Source organism: Phyllostomus hastatus, unplaced genomic scaffold (assembly GCF_019186645.2).
Source record: "Phyllostomus hastatus isolate PE091 unplaced genomic scaffold, TTU_PhHast_1.1 phas_contig_210, whole genome shotgun sequence".
Lineage (NCBI taxonomy): Eukaryota > Metazoa > Chordata > Mammalia > Chiroptera > Phyllostomidae > Phyllostomus > Phyllostomus hastatus.
The window spans coordinates 33238764-33266588 of NW_025333737.1; the positions used below are offsets into that span (position 1 = coordinate 33238764).

The window sequence follows — 27825 nt, forward strand, 5'->3', positions numbered from 1 at the left end:
CCACACCGCTGTCCCCAGGGAGATCTGAATCAACTCCAGGCGGCGAGCGAGAGAACGGGTCCGCGGGGCGGCAGCGGGCACGGGCGCGGCCAGCGGAAGAGGCTCCGGGACCGCCGCGCGTTCCAGCAGCGGAGTGGGGTGGGTGGGGCCGCAGGCAGCGCTCCCGCCCCACTCCTCCGTCCCTCCCTCGCCTTCCAGGTCCCGGGGCGGGCGACCCACTCCGCAGACACTGCCGGGGCTGGACAAACTCCGACTGGCTCCCGGCGAAGCGTCCCAGAGAAGCCGCCCAGCGCGCAGAGCCTGAGTACTGGCGAGCCCCTGGGACCCTCCCCCTCCGCTCGCGGAGGTGCGAGGTGCGGCTCCCGAGCATCCGCGGAGCCCTGGGCGCTGCTGACCGCTGACGGGCTGCCCCGCGCGCTGCAGCTCCCCACTCCCCCGCGCTCCGCCGCAGGGGCGGCGGCGAGATGGCCGCGCGGGTGGGCCTCCTGCTGCGCGCCCTGCCGCTGCTGCTGTGGGGCGGCCTGGACGCCCAGCTCGCGCAGCGCGCAGGCCGGGAGCTGCGCAAGGAGGCAGAGGTAAGGGGTGTGTGCGGGACGGATCTGCCTGACCCAGACCCGCCGGAACTTTGCATCCAGGCCCGCAGCTGTCCTATCCGAGCTGACAGGCGGCGTTACCCCTCCCCCCGTCCTCCGCACCCTTCGCGCTTGCACACAAAGAACCTGCGGCAGCCTTCTGCCCCGAGTCCGGGCTGGGACCGCACGGGCACGCGGCTCTGAGTGGATTTTCCCGGGCGGGGGAAGGAGGGAGAGACAAGATGGGACAGACAGATGAGAGCTCAGGTAGGGGGAGCTCCTGCACCCCAGTTTGGCACGGAGCCACTGCCCCTCGCCGCCTACGCCGGGGAGACTCGGAGGTTCATTCATCGGACGCCCCAAGCCCTCCCCGAGTGTGAAACACGGCGGAGGCCCCTGGGCTGGTGCGGCGCAGAGGGGACCGCTGACTGGGCTGGGACACCCGTGACAGAACTGGCTTGTCCGGGCGGGTGCTGCCCCTAACCAGCCGGGGCAAGTCGGCGCCCGAGCTCAGAACTCGTTTCTTCCGTTGTAAGATGGTGCGCTACTCCGGAGAGCTGCCTCTGCGGGGCTCGAAACGGTGCTTCGGGACTGAACTTAAAAAGAGGGGGCGGGGAGGTGGCAATGAACCTTGACGATTTCCCACCTCATTTTCCTCCTTTGCACTCAAGGGCGTGCTGTAGGATATACCTCAGGGAGAATTTTTGTGAGGCAGGAGTGGGCATGGACTTGGGACAGCTCCTTCTTAGATTCAGGCGATTGCAATAGCACACCAGTGTCGTTTCTCTCTTCTCCAAAGAAGCATTTCTGTCCGTGTTCTTAGCTCTTCTCAGGAACAGGACTGGGGTCTCGGCTATTGGGAGGTGAAGGGACAGGAGTTAAGTTCTAAATTACTGAGCCCAGCGCTCTTTCCTGAGACTCTCGCTCGCCTAATAACATAATTCCTAAAATAATAATAGTAATAATAGTAATAATAATAATTCTTTCTCTAAAACTGCCTGTTGAGAGCTTCTCAGCACCCTCTCACTCTCTTTCCCTAGAAGAGAGGCGGGCTGAATCGGGGAAACTGAGGAAGGCCCTCGCGGAGTGGCTCTTCCTCCCGTCAGCCAGCTCTGGTCCCTGCCCGGGAACGCCTTGGGTATGTCGCTGCTTCAACAAGGAGGGCCTTTCTCGAAGTTCCCTTCCAAGCACTGGTGTCTGGCTCTGCTTCAGAGCAGTTAGGAATCACTCCGTCTCTCTGAATTTAGAATCTTACAACACCAAGTGCAGAAGCTTTGTGGTCCCAGGAGAGCTTCTATCTACCAAGCCAAGTCTTGTTAAGAGCCCCACCCCACCTCCCCCCAAGTCTAGGTCCCAGGAGATCCTTGGCAGGAGAATAGAGACAGTGTCTGTGTCACCCGTGCCCGTGGCAGCCCCAGAGGGAGAGGATGTCATCTCGGGGGGTGTGCTTGGGAAATGTAGTATCTAGCAGATTGAGTCTCTTTCAGTCTTTTTAACATAATTGGGGGGGAGGGGATTTTTAACTCTGAGGAAAAGAAATGTTTTAAAAACGTTAAGATCTCTGGAAATGTGTAATAGGTGTGTAGTACCTCCATGTGCCCTCGTATGTACATATGTAGGTATATATGTCAATTGGGGTGTGCGTCAGGATGTCTATCTATATGTGTTTCTGCATGTGGCCCATTGCATGGTCTTCAGTGTCAGACAGACCCGTGTGCAAACTACAGGTTTAACCTCTCTGAAGCTGTTTTCTTCTCCGTACAAGGGGCGCTGAGAATGCCTATTGCAAAAGACCACGGTGTGGTTTCATTGGGCGGTGCTGGCTGGCAGCACCGCCCCCGGGACACGGAAAGCTCTCTGTAAACAGAAGCTACTCCCGGGGTTGTTGTTCGTGTCTTCATCGCTGTTTTAGAGAGTAGTAAGGCAGCTATTTTCAGCCTTGGACGCCAGACAGCGCAGGGCCGTGGCTCCTGAGATGCTGTTGTCGTTACTATGGCTACATCGCACATTTCCCTGAAACCCAGTAAAGTTAAATAACCGTTTATTATGTTCATAGATACCGCGGGTCAGAATTTCAAACAGAGCGCTTCAGGGCAGCCGGTCTCCGCTCTACAGCGTCTGGAGGTGGAGCCATCTGTAGGCTGTTTGCTCACCTACCTGGTGGCTGGTGCTGGCTGTCCGCTGGGGGCCTATCCACAGGGCCTCCCCATGTAGCTAGTTTGGGCTGCCTCAAACCATGGCGGCTGGGTCTCCAAGCTGAGTGTGTTCGGAGCAAGAGAAAGAGGCATGGAGGGGGGAGAGGCAGAAGCACTTGCACCCTCCTTAAGACCTAGAACACTAGAAGCTGGGTAGCATCCCTTCTGCGGGAGCAGTCACGAAGGGGAGGGGGCATGGATCCCACAATCGGAGGGAGGGATGTCGAAGTCACACCGTAAGAAGAGCACGGAAGTGGGAACTGGTGTGGCCATTTAGGGAAATCCAGCCACACAGAGTGAGCCCCGCAATGGCACCAGCTCCTGGGCAGACGCAAGTCCCTGACCGCAGTGCAGGGCCCAGACCCCAGCAAGGCAGGGCGTCCCACTGAGCTCACGGACAAAGGTCAGATTTCAGGACATAGGAGGAAAGAAATAACGCAAACAAGCGGTGGGAGCTTGTTATTTCCTTCACTTCTCCAGGCTGCAGTTTACTCCACTATAAAACAAAGGGGTTAATTTTCTGGAGAACTTTTAGGATTCTCTCTAGTGCTGACATTCTTTGGCTTTGGCGCGTTTGTGTGCCTGTGCATGCGCGTGTGTTTACATTTCATCTGCCTGTGTGTGTGCGTCCGGCTGGGCGTGTTTGCGTCCCCACGTCTCTGTGTGCACCCCTGTGCCCCGAGTGCATGGCCGTATGTGCCCCCTCTGGGCACACAAAGCAGTAAAGTTGAGGGCTTTCTGGAGTGGGCTTCGCCTGGGAGGAGACTGCCTGCTTACAAAGCTGCATTGTGAACAAGTTCATTGTCGCCCACGTGGGAAAACTAGGGCTGCTCACAACACGAGTGAGTAGGAAGGGCCTCCACTGCTGAGACGCAAGACTGAGAGTTAATGAATGACATCACCCGGCCCCGCTCCGGTTCCCAGCCGGGCCCTCCCCTGTTCTTGGGCGACACAGACGGTCCCGAGGGACCTATCAACCGTGTTTTGCTCAGACCTTCCTTAGAACCTCCAGGCAAATATATCCAGGACCTGCCTTCCACTCAGTGGTCTACATGTGTCCGCACAGCTCCTCCCCGCGTGCCGCGCTACAGGGCCTGGGGAGTCTGTTTCTCCAGGGAGACACTGGAGCTTCTGTGAGGTACCCGCCCCCCCGCCCCAGACGCAGTGTCTGTTTCCCATCCCCAGGGCCATTCACTAGACTTTTTGTGAGTCAGAAACCCAGAAGCCCGGGTGTGGAAGCCATTCGCAAGAACTCGGCTCAGTGACTCATGGGTACAGGGTGAATAGAATTGCAGGAGAGGCTCGGAAAGGTCCCAAAGGACCATGAGCTGGCAAGAAAGCAGTTGTCAAGCCAGCTTGAAAACCAAAAAATCCAGTGAAAACTGCACAGTGGAAGCAGGAGCAAGGAAGACAGAGACAGGTGGATAATGCTTCCTCAACCCAACCTTGGTTAGGGCATCATTTTGTGCCTTAAATTTAGTCCCACAGGCCTAGTGAAAACCAAGGGTCCCTACCACATGGTTATTTGACATTAGAAAAAGTACAAGAGCCCCAGCTGGTGTGGCTCAGTGGATTGAGCACGGGCCTGCGAACCAAAGGGTCACCAGTTCAATTCCCATTCAGGGCACATGCCTGGGTTGTGGGCCAGGTCCCCAGTAGGGGGCGCATGAGAGGCAACCACACATTGACGTTTCCTTCTCTTTCTCCCTCCCTTCCCCTCTGTCTAAAAATAAACAAAATCTTTTTTTTAGTTAAGATTTTATTTATTTATTTTTAGAGAGGGAAGGTAGGGAGATAGAGAGAGAGAAACATCAATATGCGGTTGCTGGGGGTTCTGGCCTGCAACCCAGGAATGTACCCTGGCTGGGAATTGCACCTGGGACACTTTGGTTCCCAGCCCGCGCTCAATCCACTGAGCTACGCCAGCCAGGGCCAAAATCTTTAAAAAGAAAGAAAATGTACAAGATAGGGCATGGATGGAGCCTGGCCAGCCAAAGTTTTCCAACATCCATAAGGACAGAAGATGGAAGAAGGAGCAGGGGGTACAGTAAGAGGTATCTAGCTAACACCCCGACAGACCTCTGTGCCTGTGAGACTAGGGACGAAGGGAAGACAAAGAGTAGACAAAGGGAATCAGAAGGAAGGACAAACCGCTCAAAATAACAGAAAGTGACCAAGTTGGTCCCATTTCCCCAAGGCCTTCAGTGGACCCCAGGGGCCAGAGAGCAAAAGCCAAGCACCCTGGGTTTGCTCTGTAAAGACGTGTGCTTCGGTCCGTCGGATACCTGTGGCTGTCGGACGGCTGGTTCGGGCTGCAACGGGAGGTGGGGTCCCAGCCTCTGCTGAAAGCCGAGTCCGCGGGCCCGGGCAGCTTCTTCCCTCTGCTCTGCCCCCGGACCTGCTGGCAGAGCAGTTAGAACACAAGCAGCCGGAAGGAGCCCCAGTTTTGCCTCTTTCCTCCTGCAGGGCTGTCTGCCCAGTGGGGAGACCCGCTCGGGCCCTGCCTGCCCCTCCTGTTTTAAAGCCCCCGAGTCCCTTGTGTAAACGTGAAATAAAACGCCCCGTGTCCCAGGAGCCAGACTCACACGCTGGGTCCGTCGCTCACTAAGATCCTGCCCTCCCCTGAGACTTCCTTGCCTCGTCTGCAAAACGGGAACGACACCTCTCCTGTCCACGCTCTCGCAAGGCGGCTGCGAAGCCCAAGGAAGCCGTAGCCCTATAAAAGCTCTCCAACAGGGAAGAGCTCACTGTGTCCCCGACTGTCAGAGATATTTTCACCCACGGGACATGCACGGCAGCGTGCTGACGGCTGCCCCTTGCATCTTCTCTCCGCTAGTAGTGCAAAAGCTGTAGGAATGATGAGCACAGTCACTGACGGTCCCTATGAAACGACAAAAATTCCGATGAAGCCTAACACAAGATGGAATAAATCAGAGGGGAAGCAACACGGTTTCTGGTTGAGCTTGCCATTTTGCAACCGTTCAATGCCTGGTTTCATTTTTGCTGCCGCGGTTCTTTGATAGGGAGGGTGTCACAGCTGCACCGTGGACCTGAGACTGGGAGCCGGCCCCTCCCAGACTTCCAGCCATAAGGCTTTGTGACAACAGAGGGGGAGATGATGTTTTTAATGGGACAATTATCATCAAGCTCCCCCAAAGCATTATCTTACTGGATTTTCATGACGCTCCTATAAGAAGCATAAGCAGTATTCTTATCCCCATTTTATACCTGGGGGGCACAGACAGAGGTTGAATAACCTTTTCATGGTTCACACAGGGAATCAGTGGCAGTAGCAAGGCCACAAGAATAGACAGAAGTGGAGTATATCTTACCTCTAACCCAACCCCTGCATTTTACAGAAGAGGAAACTAAGGCCCAGAGAGGCACGGGGCTTGCCTAGGGACACACAGCTAGCAGCAGCCCCTGGAATACAACTCAGGACGGTCAGTGCAGCCAGGGTTCTCGTCCTGCCAGGTCAGTGACTCAGAGTCCCTGACTTAGACCGGGTCCTGGGCTCAGGCCCGGATTCGTGTTGCTATACCTTATTGCTAGTCTTGCCCTGCTGGGAAACAGGCAGAATTTCCCCTTCCCCGGGGCATCAGATGGGTTGGGCCCTACACACCCTCCCCGGACAAGTCAGGACGGATGCAGGACTAGAACCCCCAGCACCCTGATCCCACCTGGCTTGCTGGGACCCAGGAAGAACCATTTGGGTTTTACCCAAACACCTCAGCCACTCCCAGGGCTTTTCAGAGGCGACTTCCCAATAAAGTGGCCCCAGCCATGGCCAGGTGGGTGAGGCAGGTTGGCAGCAGTTTTTAGGCCCAGGAAGGGTGAATCACCAAAGGGGCACAGCCTTGGCCCCCCCCCCCCCGGAGAGGAGGGGCGGAGAACCGGAATGAGAGAAAACCTGGTGTTTGAACTGCAAAGCAGAGAGGAGCAGCTCGGGCACTACCTCCACAAAGCGGGACGGGGGACTGGGGGTGGAGCTCAGGCAGGTCCTGAGGGGACACAGGGCCCCAGGAAAACCGCAGCCTGGGAAGGAGACGCCTCCTCCAAGGCCGTTAGTGTCCAGCTGGGACGAGAAGGAGGGCTCCAGCCTCCTTTCCTGGGATCCCTTTGCCACATGGTCGGTCCCCTGCCCCACAGCCCTGCTCTGACACACACAGCGGCGTCTCTGTGGCCTCTGCAGGGGTAAACTGAGGCACAGCGAATGAACTCGCAGAAGAGGGTCAGAGACAGCTCCGGGAGCAGAGGTGTCTCAACGCTGCCTCACCAGGGACGGAGGTCTACCCACCTCGACGGGCCTTTAGAGCACTCGGCGCTGACAGTATTCAGGGAGCCCTTCCTTGTAATGAAAATCTTTTCCAATTACAGATATATTAAACATAAAATAAGTATAAGGGTGTTCTTAAGCCCTGATCATCCCCACAATAACACTTCAGTGCTTTTATGGAAATACAAAATGTCAGATTCTTAACATTTCTTCCTCTCATTCTTTCGGTGTCTCTTGGCTGGCGTCGTGAACACGAGCTCCCGGCTTCCCGGGAGTTCAGGGATGCCTCGCAGCCCGCAGGGTCCCAGAGACCAGTCAGGAGAAAGACTTGCCCTTTGACGGACCCCTGAAAACGACCTCCACCCCTGTCTATCGCGCCCCCACCCCACCGTGCCTGCCAAAGTACCGGGCACAAGCCCAGCCAGGAAACAGGAGACGCCGCCGGTCAGTGGATTTCCCCTCCCTCCTCCCGCGCTGTCCGAGGCTTCTCGGTTCCAGACCCGTGGCCAACTCCCTGATAAGGGCTGGGTGGGTTTGGGGGGAGGGACGCAGGAGGGAGTGCCAGCCTGTTGGCCTGTGACCCAGTCTCTTCCAAACCATTCACTCAGCAAAACTGCTCCTATGGAGACTTTAATTCCCTGGCTTCCCTTAAAAGGCCACTCGCTCCGTCCTCACCAGGGGAAAGGAAGAGAGGGCCAGGCACCTGGCTGGGGCGAGGCAATCCCGGGATGGGGCACCTGAATTGAGAACCTTATTTGAAGCTGTTCCCGTCTTACGGATGAGCTGCACTCCAAAAGTCTGTTGTTAGTTTTCCCTGTAAGTTCAATCAGCTCGTTTAACTGTTTATTGAGCATTTACTACATACCAGGCACTATACTGGGTGCGCATTGCTTTATTTACTCCTCCTGGGCATCCTCTGGGGGTGAGCCTTGTTCTCACATTGCGGGTGAGGGAATGGGGACCCAGAAAGTTTAAGGAATCTGTCCCTAGCCACCCGGCAGGGTCAAGGTTAGGAATAGATTCTGGCTTCCAAGCCTGGTGGCTGTTCCATGAGGCCACACTAGTTTAAGCAGTAAACAGTCTTCCAGATTAAGTTGCTAGAACCCGTTTAACCCATTGTGCACCCCAACAGTGCACACAGGCAAAGGGGAAAAAAACCCAAAACAATGGTGCTGAAATTCTAATAGGGTAGCACAGCAAAACAATAAAACAGACTTGGGGAGTGTCCTGTTGTCTAGAATAAGGGCCCCGTATGGAAAGCGGGTTTACTGGGAAGAGGCCACGGAGGTCGGAGGTCACTGACGCAGGATGGAAATCCACAAAGAGAAGGCTGGATACTTGCGGAGGTGGAGGGGCTGCTGATCCTGGCCCAGTGCCTAGCTTCTCTCCCATTTCGTGCCCTTCCTCGGGGCAGCAGCTGCGACTGTGGGTGATCTGAGCTAAGATGCACAGAAAGGAAAAGCGAGTCAGAGAACAGAAGATCGTTTCTGTATGGGTGACACAGCAAGGGGGGGTAAAACAGAAGCAGCGACGTGTGTCTGTGCGAGAATTAGGCAGCCGAGGGGACATTGGAGAATCTACTCGCAGAGTCGTGTCAGTGAGAAGGGCCCGCAGGGACCCACCTGCATCGGTCCCCACTCAGGGCAGGCCTGGGGACAGGTAAGGACAACGAGTCACAAGCTTCTCTCCACTGGCTTCCAAGCGCGTGGGCCCTGAGAAAGCAGCTTCCAGGTTTACGGGGGTGGGCGGTGAGTAAAGGCGTGTGGGGGGCGGGACGTTCTTGTTACACTCATTTCCCGGGAGCATCGCAGCCAGACCCCACAGTCAGGGGCGTCGGACCTGCGGCGTCGGGCCGCGTGCAGCCCAGGATGGCTGTGAACGCGACCCGGCACAAAATCGTAAATTACTGAACACATTGTGAGACTTTCGTGCGTGCGATGACGTGTCACCGTGTATTTAATGCGTGGGCCAACACAGCTCTTCTTCCTCCAGCGTGGCCCAGAGACGCCAAAAGGTTGGCTACTCCTGAAAGCCAAGCGCTTCCAGCTCGTCCCCTGAGCTCAGGGCCACACAGCCAAGCGCCACGTGACTTAGGCAGAGTCGGTCTTAACCGCGCCGCCCACCCCCCGTCTGCCCCTCCTCCGGGCTTCCCCTTACCGTCCGTGGGCCCATCTTCCCAGGCAAAGGTTTAGGAGCCATCCAGGACTCCTCCCTTCCTTTTACTCCCCACAACTCATCCATGGGGAAGACGAAAATAAAACTCACACTTCCGACCCCAGCAGCGGCCCACCTCTCTCTCAGACGCCGTCACGTGCCCGGCTGCTCGTGCTGCCCCCTGCGCTCCAGCTTCCCTTCGGTTCCCAAACAGGCAGGGCCCCTCCCGGCCCCTCCCGGCTCAGCGTGGGCGTTTGCCGCTCCCTCTGCCCGGAACCCCCTTTCCCACCTTGCTGCGTGGCTGGTTACTTTGCAGTTTTTAAAGATGTTATTTATTTATTTTTAGAGAGAGGGGAAGGAAGGCAGAAAGAGAGGGAGAGAAACGTGGATGTGAGTGAAAAACCTCGATCAGTTGCCCCTCATGCTGTGCTGGGATGAGGAGGCTACACCTGCAACCCCCAGCACGTGCCCCGACGGGAATCGACCCTGCGACCTTTTGCTTTGCAGGACAAAGCCCAGCTAACCAGTCAGGGCTGCTTGGCCAGTTTTAAAAACGCAGAAGCTAACTTTCAGAAATATGGAGTGACTTGCCCAAGACCGTCCAGCTTGTCAGCCGCTGGCGGCCTGGGGCTAAGTCCAGGTCCATCTGCCTTTGGTCCCAGGATTTTTTCTGCCTGGGCTCTTAGACCCCGCTGGGACGAGGGGTGAGACCAGGCGTGACGTAGCAGCAGGGGCGCTTGGAAACCAAGGGCGGGAAAGGGAGCCGCGCAGGGGGAAGGCTAATGTTCCCCCCTCTCCCCCAGGCGTTCCTGGAGAGGTACGGCTACCTCGGCGAGCAGGCCTCCAAGCCTCCCTCCCTGCGGTTCAGCAACGCCATCAGGTAGGGTGAAGGGGCATGGAGCACTGGGGTGGCGGGGTGTAAGCGTGGGGTGCCTCCTCCCTCCGGGGGAAAGGCTGACCCCCCCCCAGGGGGGACCAGGGGGCCATCTCTATTGTTTCTTCCCACCCACGCACTCACGTGCTACCCTGTCCCAGCCTCCTACCGTCTCCTGGGAAGCTCCCTGCCCTCGCCCCCTTCCACCCACCCTCCCTTCGTGGTCCTCTCACTCAATTCCTCCTGACAGGGAGTTCCAGTGGCTGTCCCAGCTGCCCGTCAGCGGCGTGCTGGACCCCGCCACGCTGCGCCAGATGGCACGGCCCCGCTGCGGGGTTGCGGACACCGACGGTCAGGCAGCCTGGACCGGGAGGGTCAGTGCCCTGTTTGCTGGACGCCGGGCCAAAATGCGTAGGAAGCGCTTTGCAAAGCCAGGTGAGCGCTGTGAAAATGTAGCGAGGATGGATTCCCCGCCACCCAGAAGCCCGGAGGCCTGAACACGGGCTCAGCCTCGGACTGGGCGTGGTCAGGAACCGCCTCCCCGGGGCGGGGGAGGGGAGGCGGGCAAAGAGCCTCTCGGACGGGAGGGAGACCGTGTTTGCGAGCACGGATATTTAAACCAGACTTCTCCCTGTGCGGACGAGTTTTCACTGTGCAAGTGTTTTCCAGAGCGAGCCCCATCGAGTCCGCTTAACTCCCGGGTCACTTTGCCCTGCGTGGCCGTTAAAGGGTGGTCGACATTTTCCTTTCTATTTTACCGGAGTTATTTTCATCAGAATCCATTCTTTTTTCCTAAGAATTATGCAACAAAGATGTGATTCATCGATCAGTTTGACTTTGTCCATGGCACGTTTTTTTACAGTGTTATCGAAACCCAAGTCACACGCCATACAATTTACCCATTGAAAGCATACAATCCGCCCTGGCTGGCGTAGCTCAGTGGATTGAGCGCGGGCTGCGAACCAAAGTGTCGCAGGTTCGATTCCCAGTCAGGGTACATGCCTGGGTTGCAGGCCATAACCCCCAGCAACTGCACATTGATGTTTCTCTCTCTCTCTTTCTCTCTTTCTCCCTCCCTTCCCTCTCTAAAAAAAATAAATAAATAAAAGTCTTTAAAGAAAAAAAGAAAGCATACAATCCAGGGCTTTTAGTGTGTTTGCAGAATTGTGCAACCATCCCCACAATCCAATTCCAGAACATTGTCATCACCACAGACAGAAACCCCAGGCCTATTCGCGGTCACTCCCCATCCGCCCCCCCGCAGTAACTGTTTGTTCATCTGCTTTGCGTCTCTATGGATTTGTCTGTTCTGAACATTTCATCACAACACATCTTACCCACTACGCTTCCTGCTGCGGGGATTTAGTTTTCTTTCTTTCTTCCCTTCTCTTCCTCTTCCTCTTTTTTTGGCCAAATTCAGTCTTCCAAGGTCAAATGTTCCTGATCTAAGATTTTTTAAAAAATATTTTTTTTATTTATTTATTTATTTATTTTTAGAGAGGGAAGGGAGGGAGAAAGAGAGAGAGAGAGAGAAACATCAATGTGCTGTTGCTGGGGGCCATGGCCTGCAACCCAGGCATGTGCCCTGACTGGGAATCCAACCTGCAATGCTTTGGTTCCTAGCCCGAGCTCAATCCACTGAGCTACGCCAGCCAGGGCCTGATCTAAGATTTATAAAGCTTATATTCTTTTGTCAATTCTTTGTCACCAAGTTTGCAGTGTAGGATTTTAACATCCTGCTTGTGTTAAATTCTAAATTTTCTCTAGTCAATTTTTGCAATTTCCAAGATTTCTAACAAAATGGGGCTCCTGAGTCAGCTTTTCATGTGTAATTCATTTTACCACCAGCCCTTTGGACTGCTGCCTCTTTGAATTTGCGTTAACTTGGCTTCTACCGGCGACAGCCAGGGCAGAGGGCGCATTGCTTTTGTTTCTTAGCTAATCCGCAAGGAAGTCGTGGGCATGTCCCACCCCAGCTGCTTCCAGGCGTTTGCGAGTGCAGTGCGACTGTGTCTGTCCCCCAGCCACTCTGGGTCCCCGGTACTGACCCCCGTGCTCTGGACAGCAGAGCAGGCGGCCAGGCAGGAGCATGGGAGGCGCCTGCAGAGCAGGAAGAGTGACGGCCGTGGGCTGGTCTCTTTGCTCCGGCTCCTCATCTGAGACACAGGCCCTCTCAGCTGGCAAAGGAGAGCTGAGCCCTGGCAACCAGTGGGGAAGGGCCTGTGAGGATGCAGGGGAAAACGGGGCAGTGCCAGACGCAGTCTCAGCATCACCTACACCTGCAGGCTAGAGTTTGTGGAGAACTGGCACCATGCCTCCTGGGCATTTTGGGCATCGTCTGAGCACCCAGAGTGCCTCCTCGTAGTAACATCTCATCTTCTCATGCCCCAAGGGAGAATGTGATGGAGTCTCCACCACTGTCCACTTTGAAGCATCCCTAAAAATAGCATCCCTAAAAATAGCATCCCTGCTATTTTTATTGATTTATTTTTAGAGAGAGGGGAAGGGAGAAAGAGAGAGAGAGAAACATCAATGTGTGGTTGCCTCTCTCATGCCCCCTACTGGGGAGCCGGCCTGCAACCCAGGCATGTGCCCTGACTGGGAATTGAACTGGTGACCCTGTGGTTTGCAGTCCTGTACTCAATCCACTGAGCCACACCAGCCAGGGCTGAAGCATCCCTTTTAGATGGAGGTTTGCGCTAAGGCTCCTCCCAGGCAGGTGGCTTTCCCCCACCAGCCTGGCCCCATGTCCCTGTCTGACACTGACCCCTGGTCCAGACAGCGGTGGCCGGTGGCCAGGTTGGGGAGAGAATTTCCCTCCTGGTCACAATATGACCCACGGCAGCTTCGCTTCTTTCCCTTCTGGGTGGGAAAATATTTCCTAGAAGGAAGCTGTGGGCTTGGCAGGCGCTGAGCACTTCCTGTGCCGGAGGAGAGAAAACGTGGTAATAACAGCGAACACTTACTGAGCATTTGCGACGTGCCAAGCACAGTCGTAAGTAGATGAACTCATCTGCTCCCGTAACCATGCTGCGGGAGAGCTGCCAGTTTTACCCTCTCGTACAGAGGGGCAGGCTGACGGGCGACCTTCCCAGGGCCGAAGAGCCTCCTTGTCGTTGGGAGGATTAAGTGGGCTCCCAGATGTGGAACCCCCCAGAATATGGGCGGGTGCTTCAAAAATGACGTGGCTCCCTAGCCCGGGACTCTCCGTTACGCCGGTGAATGCCGTGCTGATGAAGCCGGCCTCCGGGGCGGCGCTGCCAGAGAAAACTCGGAACTCCCAGTCGAAGTCAACTTCAGGTCAATGACAAATAAGAGGCTTGTTTTTACATACTTATACTTAGAGAAATTACTTGTCGTTGGTCTGAAATCCAAATGTAACCAGCCATTCTATGAGACTTATTTGCTCAGTCTGGCAACCTCAGTCCCAGCGCCTGTGGCTCTCTGCACCTGCAGGGCTGGTTTTCAATCCCCCGCCCCCTCACGGAGCGGGGGTGGGGGGCTCAGGGGTGCAAAAGGGGTGGAAAAGGAAAAAGGGAAAAATGGCTACTCCCTGAGCACCCAGCCCGTGCCAGGCAGCTGCGGGCTGCTATTTCATTTCTACCATGAGATAAGTCTCATCAACCCCACTTTGCAACTGGGGACACAGAGGCTTGGGGGGGATGGTGGTTCTGTAATTTGTTACGTAAGGGTTGTAAGTCCAGGTACTGAGATTCCCACCCTGTTCTTTCCACGGTAGGAGGTGCCCGTTGGGAGCCAGGACCCCAGCCCAGGTCCTCCCCACGCAAGGAATCTAGCTCTCCTCCCTCCCCATCTTTTGTTCTTTCCTCTTCCCTTTTGGATTTTGGATTGAGGGTGTGGGGTGCTGCTGTGGACTGGGGGTCTCCATGGAAACCAGCCCTGCTCAGCCAGGAGACTGGAATGGGGCCCGCAGTGGCCAGCCTGCTCCAGGGACACAAGTCAGGGGACAGGGCTCAGGCTGCTGGCCAGGGAATTCCTCCCCTCCTGGAAGGCATCCCAGCAGCCTTCCACCCTGCTCCTGTCCTGAGGAAAACCAGTCATTTTCTCTCCATTCCTGTTCCTAGTTGTCCTCCTTATCCCCGCCACTGCCCTGCCCCCATGGCCCCAACACACACACACAGATTCACAGAGTTTTACCCCGAGGGCCGTCACCTTCACAGGCTACCTAGGACGACAGGATTGCCCTCTCTCCCTGTTCCCGCCCTTGGGGTGAGGGGCACCCCCAACTGCAAAAAAGCTGCAGGAGCTGCCTCACAGTTTTCTAGAAGCTGGAAAGTTGAGAGTGGGGAGGAGGAGTCTGGGCGTCGGTCACCCACGGCAGGGTGTGGAGGAGCCGGCCCCGGCCGAGCCAGCACCCAGGGAAGACTCACAATGCACTAGGAGTGTCCGTGGCGGCACCTCTGGACGCCAGGCCTCTCCTCCCTTAGAATCCTCCTCGCTTCCCTCCCTGAGGGCTGGTCACTGGCTGGGAGGGGCTGGGTGGCTGCCAGGCCAAACAGGCTCGGGAGGCAGCATTGCCTTGAATGGAGCTTGGCTCAGGGGTGAGAGAAGGGACGTTCCCCTCCCCCACCCCACAGGGGACGGGAAGAGGGAGAGGGTGCCCAGCTCCTCCGTTCCCTAAGGCCCTCCCTCCCACCCAGAGAAGGTTAGCTCTTGCAGGGCCCCTGCTCTGACCCACGGGAGCCTTGTTCAGGCAAACGTACGAGCCATGAGTCTTAGCAGTTATGCCTTCGAGCTGCGTGGTGTGCAGAAAAATGCAGTGAGTTAAGTTGCAGGGCCCGGGCTCTTGCTCAATCTGTGGCCCTGGGGACACGTCTTCCCTGGTCTCACATCCCCCCAACGGTGGAGAGGTGGAACCAGGCAGTGGCTGCATTTCTGGGACACCTCCCCCCTCGAGTGGCCCAGGCAAGGGCTCCCTGGGTCAAAGGGCAGGGGCCCCGAACCTTCAGCAGCCCCCCGAGGGGGCGCGGGCTGTGCCCACGAGCCCACTCTAGGACATTCAGGCCTGCCCTGCCCACTTGTCACCCATGCCCCGGGGATGTGGTCCATTTGGGAAACGGAGGCCCCAGAAGCATGAGTCTTGTGTGATCCTGAGCCGGGGAGTCCCGCCTCCAAGCTGTGAGTCTTCCTCTTGGGGTCGCAGTCTCTTGGGGTCCCGACCCCTGAACTTGCAGGGCTCAGGAACAGCCTGCAGAACACTCAGAACACGGGCCTCCTGAGTACCCTAGTCCCGGGGGAGCGGTGGGGGACCGGAGCTGGGCCCGGGCTGGCTGACCTGGGGCTCGGGCAACAGGCCTGAGTCTCAGGCCTCGGGGGGCCCGTTGCGGTTCTGGGCAAAGGAATAGAAACACTTCACTAAGGGGAGATGGAAAAATTTCTCTGGGTCATGGACCAAACACACCCTTTGTTCTTATTTGTTTTTACCTCGGAGCTCTCGGGAGTCCCTGAGGAAGTGAGGGGGAGGGCGAGGGCGAGGGGTCAGGGAAGGACCTTGCATACATGGGTCTTGTGGTCACTGCCCCAGGCTCTAGAAAGGGAGGCAGAGGGAGGGCGTGAGGGGTGGAGAGGGGAAGGGGGCGGGGGCAGGCTGTGACCCTGGCAGGGGGCCCCCCCTCCTCCACCCTGACACAGTAGGCAGGGGCTGGGACTCACTGCTGCAGCGGGAGGTGCAGAGGGCTTTTCGGGCTGAGCCCAGGCCGTGGGGCGGGAGAGCCCCGACCTCAGTGCCCTTCAAGCCGGGGACTTTCCTGGGCAGAGGCTGCTTCTCCCCCATCGTGCTTGGGAGGCGGAGGCAGCTTGGCCAAGGTCCTAAGGGACCTCCTTAGGCCAACCCAGTAGACTGGGGACTGTCCGGGACAAGGGTAGCCCTATCTGTCTGAGAGCAGTGTGTCTCCCTGGCCAGGTGAGGGGCTCCCGGGGCCACGGCTGCTGCGTCTTCCCCAGGAGATCAGGGGCTCCCTGTGGGGGGTGGGAGGAGTGGTTACCTCTCTATCAAACCTGCCCTGGGCCCAGCCCCGGGTTCTGACGGGGCCTCTCTCGGTGGCAGGCAACAAGTGGTACAAGCAGCACCTCTCCTACCGCCTGGTGAACTGGCCGCAGCACCTGCCAGAGCCAGCAGTCCGAGGGGCCGTGCGCGCCGCCTTCCAGGTGTGGAGCAACGTCTCGGCGCTGGAGTTCTGGGAGGCCCCGGCCACCGGCCCTGCTGACATCCGCCTCACCTTCTTCCAAGGGGACCACAACGACGGGCTGAGCAACGCCTTCGATGGCCCAGGTGCTGACAGAGCCTGCCTCCCACGTGGCAGGAGGGGAGCCCACCCAGGAGGGCGGTGGGGCGTTGCTCTCCCTGTGGCCCTGGCCAAGCTGCACCCCCTGCAAAGAGTCTCCTCATCTATCAGGTGGGAACGGCGGCCTCTGCCCCATCACGCGCCCTACGGCTGTCGGGTCAGGCGAGATTCCGCACGGAACGTGCTTTGCAAACTCAGGAGAGTAGTAGCTTCTCCGGAGAATCTCCTGAGGTCCAGCCATCCATCCCCTGCCTCCAGACAAGCCCGTGCCTCTCTTGTTCTCCAGGAGTGCACGTTCCCCTGACCAAGGCCCTAAAAAACATCCCAAGGCCCTCACTACCCTCCTCCTGCCCTCCCCCAACCCGCTGTCACTGCCTCTGCCCCAGAGCAAGAGGCATCCCGCCCGCTACCTGACACAGAGGCACCTCACATGCCCACAACCCACCTGGTTCTCCCGTTTGCCTCCAGCCTGAAGGCTCCTGGCTCTTTAAATTTAAACTGTTCCCCCATTCGGCCCAATGCTGGCCTTCAGAAGCCGACTGTAGGTTATCTATGCACCCTCCCGCTCCTCCCCGCTAAGGAGTGCGGAAACCTGGTCAGACCTCTCTCGGTGGGGACTTACGCCCTCGTGTGGCCTGGGAACTCGGGCCCCCACGCCCCCACACTCCCCCTGCTTTCCACCAAGCCCAGTCAGAGCAAAGCCACTTCCAGGCCGGGGCCAGGGTAGGTAGGGCTGGCAGAAATCGGGGCTTTTTGAGAATCCACATCGTAGGACACACACAGGCTTGTGTGTAACTCATTTCACCCCGTGACATCTACGTGAGATGTTTATGTCCGTCCCCAGGGGGCGGCTGGTGGCTAAGACAGCACCGGGCTGGGAGTCAGGGCTCTGGTGTGGGACGGGCGCTTTGCCTTTTTGAGTTCAGTCACACCCCTGCCTGCGGGTCTGTGCCTCCAGGTCTCTGTGAGAGCTGAATGGAGAGGACAGCAATGCTCTGAACTGTCCATTGGAAACGGGAGGCGCGCATCCCTTCCACACAGGGCCGGCTCTCCACGCCCCACGGGCTCTCCTTTACCTTTTTTTTTCTCCTCACTCAAGGATATGTGTTCTTAAAAACTGATTTTATGGAGGGAGGGAGGGAGAGAGAGAGAGAAAGAGAGAGAACCATTGATCAGTAGCCTCTTGTACATGCCCCAACTGGGCATCCTAGGTAGGTGCCCCACCCAGGGATCGAACCCGCAACCTGCTGGTGCACAGGACCAACTGAGCCACCTTTCAGGGCCATGAGGCTCTCCTCTGAGGTCGGCCTCCCGGCCTGTGTCAGTCCCAGCTGGCCTGGGCCCCTTGGAGGCAACACTTACTGGCAGGAGCCTCAACAGGCCTGTGGGCCAACATCACCACAGTGCAGCTTGCTGCCCCTGCCCCTGCGCAAAGCGGACTGTGAGGGTGGGCCCTGAACACTGCATGACTGACGAGCCCCATCCCGGGGGCACCTGCAGGCTGGAGAATCACTGGTCCAGCCCAACTCCCTCCGCTCACTCCTACCCCCGGCAGGGAGGTAGGGAGCCACAGAGGGGCTGTGGCAGAGGGAAGGCAAGAATATGTACACTTTTCGTAAAAGAAACTGTTCACAAACACACACACGCACACACATGCCCAGCACCCAGCTCAAGAAACAAACATTATTGACACCCCAGATGGTCCCATCGTGCTGCATTTGGGGGTAGCCACTGTGCCCACTCCTAGACCTTTGAGAAATTAATTCCCATGTAGCACTTATTATGTATTTATTATGTGCTAGGCACTAAGTATATGTGACACACGCAGAAACACACGTCCCTTCTGAATCCTCTGAAAAAAACCCTGTGAGGAAGAACCTCATTATCATCACTGCTACTTTCAGATCAGGAAGAGAGGCACAGAGGGGCTAAGACACTTGCCCAAGGTCGCACAGCTAGTAAACGGTAAAACCAGGACTGGAACCCAGGCAGTTTGACCCCATGCCGTATGTGCACCACGCTGCCTCTTCGCGTCCATCCCCCACAGCCTAGCCATGTGTCCACTGGTCCACACTTCAGCTTCTGCCAGACTTAATGAGGAGGGAAGTTATGCAGCAGAAAACAGCCCCCCACACCCCGTGGGCGATGGGAGCTTGGGGTCGTCGCGGGCGGTGGCTTCCCTGACTCTCCGCGCCGCCTGCAGGGGGCGCCCTAGCGCACGCCTTTCTGCCGCGCCGGGGCGAAGCTCACTTCGACCGAGACGAGCACTGGTCCCTGAGCCGCCGCCGCGGGCGCAACCTGTTCGTGGTGCTGGCGCACGAAATCGGCCACACGCTCGGCCTGGACCACTCGCCCGCGCCGCGCGCGCTCATGGCGCCCTACTACAAGAGGCTGGGCCGCGACGCGCTGCTCAGCTGGGACGACGTGCTGTCGGTGCAGAGCCTCTACGGTGAGCCCCTGGCCGTGCCCGCCGTGGTCCCGCCCCTGCCTCCAACCCCCACCCCGACCCCGACCCCGACTCTTGCTTGCAGTGCTTGGGTGCCCGCTCCTCCGATTGGATCCCCCATCCTCGGCTCAGGAATCTGGCCGCCACCGTCACGGGTCCTTCCCAATGTGCAGGCTCCACTGAAATCTGAGAAACTTAGAGTTACCTCGAGCTCCTGCGTGGCCTCCACGCTTGCCCCCATCGATGCCAGCGAATTCCTCGGCACAGTCCTTTGCATTCCAGTTCCAGATTCCTGCACCCCCCGCCCCCCTACCCCGCACCGCAGTTCCTCTCACGGCCCTGCCCACCACCCAGGCCCAGTCCTCAGTCCCACCTCTTCCCCCACCCCAGGCCCCGGGACCCTCATTCCTGCTCCCGCTGTGCTTTCTGTCTAGTCCCCAACCTTCCCCCAAGCTTGGGCCTCTGCCTGGTGGTGGATTCGGAAAGATCTCCCCCGTAACGAACTGGCCGGCTCTGCCGCCCGGGGACCGCCCCCGGCCCCAGCGTCTGTGGCCGTCTCCCTCCGAGTGCCATTGCTGACCCGTAGTTGCTTTGGGGCAAAGCATTTCCCTCTGAGAAAGTTTTACCTTCTGAGAAAATGGATGATACTTGAGGCCCTGCTAACCTCATAAGCTCGTTGTAGTCACGTGAGTATGAACGTGCCCCGTGGCCCAAGAAACCGACACAAATATAGTAGCAACTGCCATGGCGCCGTAGGCTGCCGTGTATAATGCGCTCCCGGGCATAATGCGCAGCCGCGTTTTGGGCCCAAACTTTCAGGGGGAAAAAAATCTTTTAATTTTTTAATCCAATTATTTATTTATATTTAAAAACAAAACCGATGATCCTATTCCAGGGTATTATTTTGCATACGGATATTGTTTTTGCTTTCTAGAGCTACATTTTTAATGCATAGCATAAAAGAATTAAAAACATTTCTATTGATACGGAAGTAGTACTACCCATGTATCATGCGCGTCCTTACTTTTCCCTAAAAAAATTGGGGCAAAAAAGTGCGCATTGTACACGGCAAAAATATGGGTATTTCATGAGTGTCTACCACGGGCCAGGCCCTTCACATACAGCACAGCCGAGAGGCAAGGGTCTTTCTGTCCACAGACGGGGAGAGTGGGGGCGAGAGAGGTTAGGTGACTGTCGGAGGTCACGCAGCTAGGGAGTTGCAGCCCAGGATTCAGGAGCTGCTGCCACATTCTAAGCTTATCATACTCTGCCTCACTCTCCTAAGTGTAGTGCTGTGATTATTTTAAGTGCTGTCATCCACACAGCTTGGGCCGCTGAACCCTGCCTTCACGCCATCTGCTTTGTCCTGGACTCGGGGGGGGGGGGGGAGTATTCCCTGCCCCTCTCCGTCCCTAACCCTTGCTGGGTCCCCACTCCAATTTCATCTCAGTTGGCGCCCCTTTCCCAGACTGTTGGATAGGAGAGAAGGCTTCTGAATGCAGTGCTGTGGTTAACATAAACGAAGACATTGGTACCCCCCAACCCCTTCCCCTCATCTCAGAGAAGGATGAGAGGAACCAAGGACGGGTTCCCTTGAGCCCTGGATACACGCCCCCCCCCCACCCACACGGTGCATTCTTTCCCTCTTCTCCGTACCCATGCAGGGAAGCCCCAGGGTGGCTCTGTGACTACCCAGCTGCCAGGAAAGCTGTTCACGGACTTTGAGGCCTGGAACCCCCACAGACCTCAGGGAAGGCACCCAGAAACCCAAGTTCCTAAATATTGCCACTCTTCCTTCGATGCCATTACTGTCGGTAAGTGGTTCCACCCTCACCTGCCTGCCTTCTTCCCTCCTCGCCCCACAGCTCCAGGGGTCTGCAGAGCTGGAGTTCAAGGTACCAGAAGGTATAAATGATAAAATTCAGAAATCCCAAGCCGCAAGGATTCTGCAAGGTAGCAAGCCAGGCAAATCCTCTGCTTTCTCCTGCGCGATTTCCCTCCTGCCCCTGCCGTGCACGTGGCGCCCTCTCTGGTCAGTTTGGGAAACTGCGTTCTAGGAATGTACCTTTCCTGGAAGAAAGGCAGGAGGCTGCGGCTCACTGCTCTACTCTCTCTCTCTCTCTCTCTCTCTCCCTCCCTCTCCCCCTCCCCCCCCCTCCCCTCTCCCTCCCTCTCTCTCTCTCTCTCTCTCTCTCTCTCTCTCTCTCTCTCTCTCTCGCTCTCCTCTCTGGGCAGACGGGCAACAGCGACTGTACATCTTTCAAGGGAGCCACTTCTGGGAGGTGGCAGCTGATGGCAACGTCTCAGAGCCCCGCCCCCTGCAGGAAAGGTGGGCCGGGCTGCCCCCCAACGTCGAGGCTGCTGCAGTGTCATTGGAGAGCGGAGACTTCTACTTCTTCAAAGGTACCGACCCCGGGGCGGGTGAGAAAGCTGAGACCAGAGAGGAAAGGCGTGCAGCCGAAAGACGGGACGGCTCTCAATTCCAACCCGAGTCTGGGGCTCCTCAATTCCAACCCGAGTCTGGGGCTCGGGAGACGCTCCCAGGAGGTTCCTTTTGTGGTGGATTGAGGAGGGGGGTGTCAAGGTTGTCCTAGAGAGACGAGGTGGGAGGGTTTCAGAGAAGACTCTAGAAGGAAGCCAAGGACCACTCCTGAGCTCTGCAACTCAGCAGAAAGTCATTCCTTCCTTGGGATTCTGGCTCTGCAAGGTCGGGCGTGTCCCTTAGCTCTCGGAGCCTGACATTCTTGAATGGGGAAACCAGCCCCTCAGGCACGTTGGGGAAGAAGGATGAAAAGAACATAATGCCTGAGCAGTGTGCAGTCCATTCGGTAAATAGTTCACTCATTCACTCAACAAACATCGAATGCCCTCTGTGCCCTAGACACAACGGCGGTGTTGGGATACATGAGTGAACGACGCAAAACCCCCTGCCCTCCTGGAACTGTTAGTAGTGATGGCAGTGAGGGGAGCCTGTGGCCTTGCCTGGAGTCCGCTCCTTACCCAGGCTGGGGGCCGACATGTCCCTTCAGCACTGTCTGCCCTCTGCTGGCACCTGCTGGAAGTCCAGGCCACAATAGCCCGTCCCCTAGTCTCCAATATTAGCATGTAACTAAATATTAGCATGTAACTAAATATTAGCATGGCCCATTTTATCAGCAATACTAACCGCCTTGGGCTCCAACACCAGAGGGAGTAGGGGGGTGCAGGGGACAGAGTTGGGGTGAGGACCAAAGGCTGAGAGCTGCCAGCTCACCCCAGCTCTCGCAATGCCCCACAGGGAGTCGATGCTGGAGGTTCCGGGGCTCCGAGCCAGTGTGGGAGTCCCCACAGCCATGCCGTGCAGGGGGCCTGCCCCGTCACCCCGACGCAGCCCTCTTCTTTCCTCCTCTGAGCCGCCTCGTCCTCTTCAAGGGCACCCGCTACTACGTGCTGGCCCGAGGGGGCCTGCAGGTGGAGCCCTACTACCCCCGAGGCCTGCAGGACTGGGGCGGTGTCCCCGAAGAGGTCAGTGGTGCCCTGCCCCAGCCAGACGGCTCCGTCATCTTCTTCAGAGATGACCGCTACTGGCGCCTGGACCAGAACAAACTACAGGTGACCGCCTCCGGCCGCTGGGCGGCAGAGCTGCCCTGGATGGGCTGCTGGCACGTCAACTCAGGGGGCGCCCTGTTCTGAAGGCACGCCCGCCTCGCGGTGAACTGTGGGTGCTCTCGTGGGCAACGTGGGTTCCCTGCCCCGGGGACAGGAGCTGCTGCTGAAGCCTCGGAGCCTCCCTGCCGAAGACCCAGCACGGACGGAAGTTTGTCCGCGTTGGCTCCCTGGAGAATGCGGCATCGTCTTGGTGCCGTCCCCACCCCAGGGTCAATCCCAGGAGAAGCCGGAACGGGTCCCAGACTCCACAGCCTCTTCGCCAGAGACTCTTTCCTCCCCAGGCCTCGGGGATTTTGCTTTTTTTCTGGGAAGGGCTCAGTTCCTGCCCGTGAGGCTGCAGCACGGGGCGACCTAGGAGGACGCAGATGTCGGCAGAGGGGTTGGGACCACACCGCAAGGCTGTCGCCTTCCCTTCAGGACCTTCCGGCTCAATTCTCGGAGAACTGTGTTGTATTTAATCAGAGGCCCGGCCCCCAGGAAGCCTGGAGGGTTGGGTACAAGGATTTCCCACCTCAGAGGCCCTGGGGAGGATCAGGACCCAGAGCAAGAGGGAGACGGCTGCCGTGCCCCTGGGCCCCAGTGTTCTGCAGGAGCCTGGAATAAAGAGGTGTCTCCGGCTGGTGGGCCTGGAGGCACCAATCAGCCTTCCTTGGAATGGTTTCCAGTGCGAGCAGGTGGGCGTGGGTGCTGGAGAGGCGGAGACCATGCTCTTCCCACCAAGCAGGGGCTGGCAGGCTGTGGGGGCGGGTGGTTCTGATGGGGAGAGGGGCCCTGCCTCTCTTCAAAAAGCTAAATGTCCTTGCCCCGCACCGCCGCCCCCAGCCCTCAGGCCAGACGGAGAACCATGTGTGGCAGGGAGAGGGCAGGGGCCTCTCCGGAGGTCTGCACGGCTGCCGGCGCTGTGGGCTCTGCAGGCCGGGGGAGGCCTTGTGCGCACAGTGGCCCCATTCTCCAGGCCGCACACGCTGCATTCTGGGAGCTCCTGCTGGCTGCGCAAGAATAGCTGGGATTCCTGTAGAAGGAACCAGCTCCCGGCGCCGCCGCGCCTTCAGCCTCAGCCAGTCTCAGCGTTTTAGCATCAGGTCTTCAGGTCCTCCACCTCCCGCACGCCCACCCCCCCGCCCCGCCCCCCCCCCGCCCCGCCACATCTTCCGGTGCCTCGTTTGCGCGCTCATTGACCTCAGCCAGAGAACGGGGAGAATGGTTTGGCAAGGTTCAGCCCTCAGCTCCCCACGGGCATTCCTGGCTCGGTGCCTTCACTTTTTATTTTATTTTTCTGCGCAGTGGGGACCGTGGCCCTTGACTGCCCTTGGATGCAAGTGCTTTGCGCCGCCCTGCCCTGGGGGAGGCGGAGGGAGGAGGCTCTCTGAGTGCCCTGTTCTCTCTGGCTGGAAGCCCTGCAGAGGGCAAGGAGGGTCAATGTCACCACCCCTCCGGGGCCGCCTCACCCCCACCTCAAGGCACTGACACTTCGCTTACAGCTTTATTGAATGATCTGAGCGGAAGAAGCAGGTTTCTCAGAGGAGTGAGACGGCCCCGAGGTCATTTTCTCCAGGCATGCTTCTGCCCAGCGAGCCAGAAGGACCTGAAACACCCGAGAGATGAACGTGAGGCTACGCCAGGGGCCGCCAGGGGCCGCGAGTCAGGTGGGCAGTCGGCCCTGGGCGCTGCCAGGGGACGGGAGCCCCCAGGAACTCTACGGGAGGAATGGAGCTCCAGGTGACGTTGGGTCCCGCCATTGGCCACACAGAAGGTGGGTCAGCTTGTGTAAGAGGGGGCGTTCCCGGAGAGCGACTCTGAGAGGGGGCGGCGCTGGCACGTGCTGGAGAGCGCTCGGCGTCAGGGGACAGGAGGGAGTTTTAGGGAATCGGATCGAGCGAGAATGGAGGGCACAAAGGCATTGAGGGAGGGGGGGCGCTCCGGGGTCCCCGGCCGCCCCCACCCCGCCCTAAGCCCTTGCCTTACCCAGATCCGAGTGCTCCAGAATGCAGTGCGCTATGTAGGCCGGGTTGCTGTGCAGGTTCCCGCATTTCTTGCAAAAAAGGATCTCGCAGAGCCCGCAGCCCCCGCCGCGCGGTGGCCGCTGCCTGGTCTGCAGCACGCACTGCTCCTCCGGGAGGCTCCGCCTCCTGCGAACAGGGACCCTGACGCTCAGGGCGCCGCGCCGTCCCCTCCGGTCCAGCCGAGTGGAGGGGCGCGCCCTCCCTCACCTGTCGGCCTGGGCGCTCAGGCCGCCCAGCAGCGCCAAGGGGAGGAGCCAGCCCCAGAAGCCGAGGTCGGCGCTTCGCAGCAGCGCCACCTGCTGGGTGCTGGACTCCTGGCGCAGCGGGCAGTAGGACACCGAGCCCTGCTCGCGGCCCTCGCCGCCCTCCGCCTCCTGGCCCTCGGCCTCGCTCTCGGTTGTGCTCTCTTGCGACGGCCTCCCCTCGTCTTCCTCCTCCGATCTCTCCTCCGCTGCCTCCTCCTCCCTGACCCCGGTCTCCTCCAGCTCCTTCTTCCACAAGGGGGTCTTCACGCCTGCGGGCGGGCGGAGAGGTCAGTGCGGACTGACTGCCCCTGGGTACCCTGACTGTGACCCACGACCCGACTCCCCTCGTCCCCCGGCCCCTCTCCCCCAAGTCAGGCACCTAAAGGATGGCGCTTACGAGCCAGCAGGACCCCAAGAGAGTTACAGTGCCCAGGACTTCCAGGGCCGGGAAGGGCCTGCCTGGCTGCCCGCCCCGATTTCCCGGGTTTCTGTACGTCCTCGGGTTAAGTCGAGTCACGTTGCCCCTGTCAAGCCCCGTTTCCTTATCTGTGCAACGGGGGAAGTAGTGCCTATCTCAAGGGTAGGTGTGAGCTAGGTATGAGGTCACTGTGGGTAAGGGGCCCAGCTCCTGGCTGGGAAGCCATCCACAGGAGGCCGCAATGAGAGGTGCGGCCCTGGGACCGAGGGAGGCTCCTCCCCTTCCTTCTGATTGGCCCGCAGTGGGCACTGGTCCCTGTGTGGCTTATCCATGAACATTAAGTGCACTGGTTGGAATTCTAGCATGTGGCGGAATTCTAATTCTTTAAAGATGGGACTTCCTTCTTTAAAGTAGGTCTTGCCTTAAGGAAGCCCAGCATCACCTGGGGCGGGGTGGGTGGACAGGTGGGCGCGAAGCACCTCCCTGGGACTGGAAAAAGGCACCTCGCATGGGCAGAATAATCAGAAAAAGTGTCCCCTGTGGGCAGACCAATTAGGAGGAGGTGTCTCTTTTTCCTTCCAGGCTTGAGCCCAATTTCGGGCAGATATCAGCGCCTGCTGACCCCTCTAGCTGGTGCCTTTGTCCACAGCACAAACCCCACAACTCCAGGTGGTAGCCCCTGCAGGCTGGAAGTTCCTGGGCCCCCAGGGAAAGGAAACTGCCTCACTGGGAGGGGTCCACCGCCCCCGCAGACACTGGCCCTCGGCTGCATCTGGGGAGCTGGCCTCGAGATGGGAAGGGGGAGGAGGGCAGAGAAGGCACGGCCCCTGGGGTTCACCCCAAAAAGGTCCAGGAAGATTGCCAGGGACCCCGCCCAGCCTAAAGAGCTTGGAGACAAAGGGGAATGACAATGAAACTCGTGTTCCAGCCCACGGGTGTTAGGCACCCACCACAGGCCGTCACCGCCCCAACCTCGTTCACACGTTGCGTCCCCTCATCTTCACGCCCTTCTGGCAAGTGACCAGGTGGGTTGCAGAGGGGCCTCTGAATTTCCTCCGAGACTTTGGGAAACCTTTCAGGAAAAGTTACTCCCAAGACTCTGCCAGCTCTTGGTGTTGCTCAAGTGGGAGACCTGGGGCCCACTCTGCTTTTATTTAGGAAAACACATCTAGGGGCCCTCTGGCTGTGAGAGGCCGGACCGAGTGTGCGGCCAGAAAGGGGTGCTGGGCACTTTTGGGGGGTGGGGGGGGATGGGAAAGAAGGTTGGGACTCTGGGTGCCGGGCCATGGAGTTTGGACTTGAGCAGCCTCTGGAGCTCCCAGGGGGACTCAGCCAAGGGCCCAGAGCTGAACTCGCGTGTCTGGGCTCCACTGCCGAGTCTATTTCACGCCCACCCTACAAGCGCTCACGCAACCCCAGAGGCCGCGTGGCCCTTCGGCAGTGGGAGGCCACAGGGCATTCCGACGCAGGGACACACTCAGAGCCGTGTTTTAGGTCGCTCCCTCCCGCAGAGGGAGACCCACTCAGGAGTCGCTACAGCGGTCCAGGCCGGAGAAGACACAGGCCTGAACAGCAGGAGGTCAGGACAAGGAGCAGATATCAAGACATTCTGGAAAGAGCAAGGAGAGGGTTTGTGCGTGGAGGGGCAGCATCGAAAAAAGGCTGGCGTCCACCCTGGGGGTGAGCTGCAGCGTCCACCCCGCCGTCAGGGGACCTGGTCCCCTGGGCCCACCCTGCCTGCGGCCCACTCACCGTGCTTATCCATCCTTCCCGAGGCCGTGCCGCCCTCTTCTCCTGACCAGAGCTCGGGGTCAGAGGGGGCAGCCAGAGCCCTCGGAACCTGGTCCAGTCTCTAGGGCCTCTGTCGGGTCACAAGGGGTGGGGCCAGAACCTCACCTGCCCCCAGGGTTCCACTCAGGCCTTTTCTAGAACCTCCCAAAGCACTCCAGATCCAGACGCCCCCTACCTCCCCTCGTGAAGAGGCATTCAAAGAGAATAGAGGGTGGGTTTGGCCCCCAATAGGCAGGGCTCACACTCGCCCATACACATGAGAGGCGTCTGTGCCTCCGCGTGTTACCCTTCTGACACTGTCTCTTCCTCTGTGAGTCAGGTATGGGGGGGCGGGGGCAGGGAGGGGGTGCACACCACTTCCTCTGGCCCACGGAAACCACTTAGAGCCTTGTTTACTGGCACCATTCTTTCCTCTCCCCCCTTTCTGTTCTACCGCGGGCCTTCCTCAACCCTGCTCCCCGCTGCGCCCCCTGCTGCATCATTGCCTTAGCTCAGGGGAGACCCCCCCGCCCGGTCACGAGGACGCGCAGTCGACCCTGCGGAGAGGGTCGTGAACGTGAGGAGCTGAGGCCTCCCGCCCGCTCCGGTTTCCTTGGTCCCTCATCTGGACCACGGGCACCGCAACCATGTCCGGATGCCTTGGAAGGTCCCTGAGCCCTGGCCCGTGTGGCTCAGTTGGTTGGAGCATCACCCCCGTGCACCAAGAGGTTGGGGGTCTGCCCCCAGTCAGAACACACGCCTAGGCTGCAGGTTCGATCCCCGGCTGGGGTGCATATGGGATGCAACCAATGGATGTTTCTCTCTCACACTGATGTCTGTCTCTCTAAAATCAATAAATATATTTTTTTAAAAATTTAAAGATTTTGAACCATCATTTTTTTTTAATAAAAGAAGGAAA

The 27825-nt window shown here is 58.4% G+C and overlaps 2 protein-coding genes across 3 annotated transcripts; one reads left to right on the forward strand and one right to left on the reverse strand.

Annotated features, from left to right (window-relative positions):
- The first annotated feature begins 202 nt into the window (after nt 1-202).
- MMP28 (matrix metallopeptidase 28) lies at nt 203-24023 on the forward strand. Of its 2 annotated transcripts, XR_006785408.1 has the most exons (9): nt 203-575; nt 10001-10077; nt 10322-10506; nt 16139-16363; nt 18580-18825; nt 20487-20636; nt 21058-21225; nt 22100-23144; nt 23952-24023. XR_006785408.1 is itself a non-coding variant. In XM_045837053.1 (8 exons), the coding sequence occupies exons 1-8, from the start codon at nt 465-467 to the stop codon at nt 22492-22494; spliced, it is 1557 nt and encodes a 518-aa protein (XP_045693009.1). In that variant the 5' UTR covers nt 203-464; the 3' UTR covers nt 22495-23568. The 2 variants fall into 2 exon arrangements, 1 of the variants encoding a protein (XP_045693009.1); XM_045837053.1 differs by lacking the exon at nt 23952-24023 and having other exon boundaries at nt 22100-23568.
- On the reverse strand, nt 23941-27741 carry CUNH17orf50 (chromosome unknown C17orf50 homolog). The gene is made up of 3 exons (XM_045837054.1): nt 26889-27741; nt 24436-24987; nt 23941-24055 (listed from the first exon to the last, which is right to left on the reverse strand). The coding sequence occupies exons 1-2, from the start codon at nt 26899-26901 to the stop codon at nt 24677-24679; spliced, it is 324 nt and encodes a 107-aa protein (XP_045693010.1). The 5' UTR covers nt 26902-27741; the 3' UTR covers nt 23941-24055; nt 24436-24676.
- Nucleotides 27742-27825: the final 84 nt, after the last annotated feature.

Excerpts from the sequence above, each read along its gene's own strand:
- MMP28 (XM_045837053.1), top strand. The coding sequence starts at position 465 with ATGGCCGCGCGGGTGGGCCTCCTGCTGCGCGCCCTGCCGCTGCTGCTG. Across the intron at positions 10,507-16,138 it reads GAAGCGCTTTGCAAAGCCAG|GCAACAAGTGGTACAAGCAG; the intron begins GTGAGCGCTGTG and ends TCTCGGTGGCAG. Across the intron at positions 21,226-22,099 it reads AGACTTCTACTTCTTCAAAG|GGAGTCGATGCTGGAGGTTC; the intron begins GTACCGACCCCG and ends AATGCCCCACAG.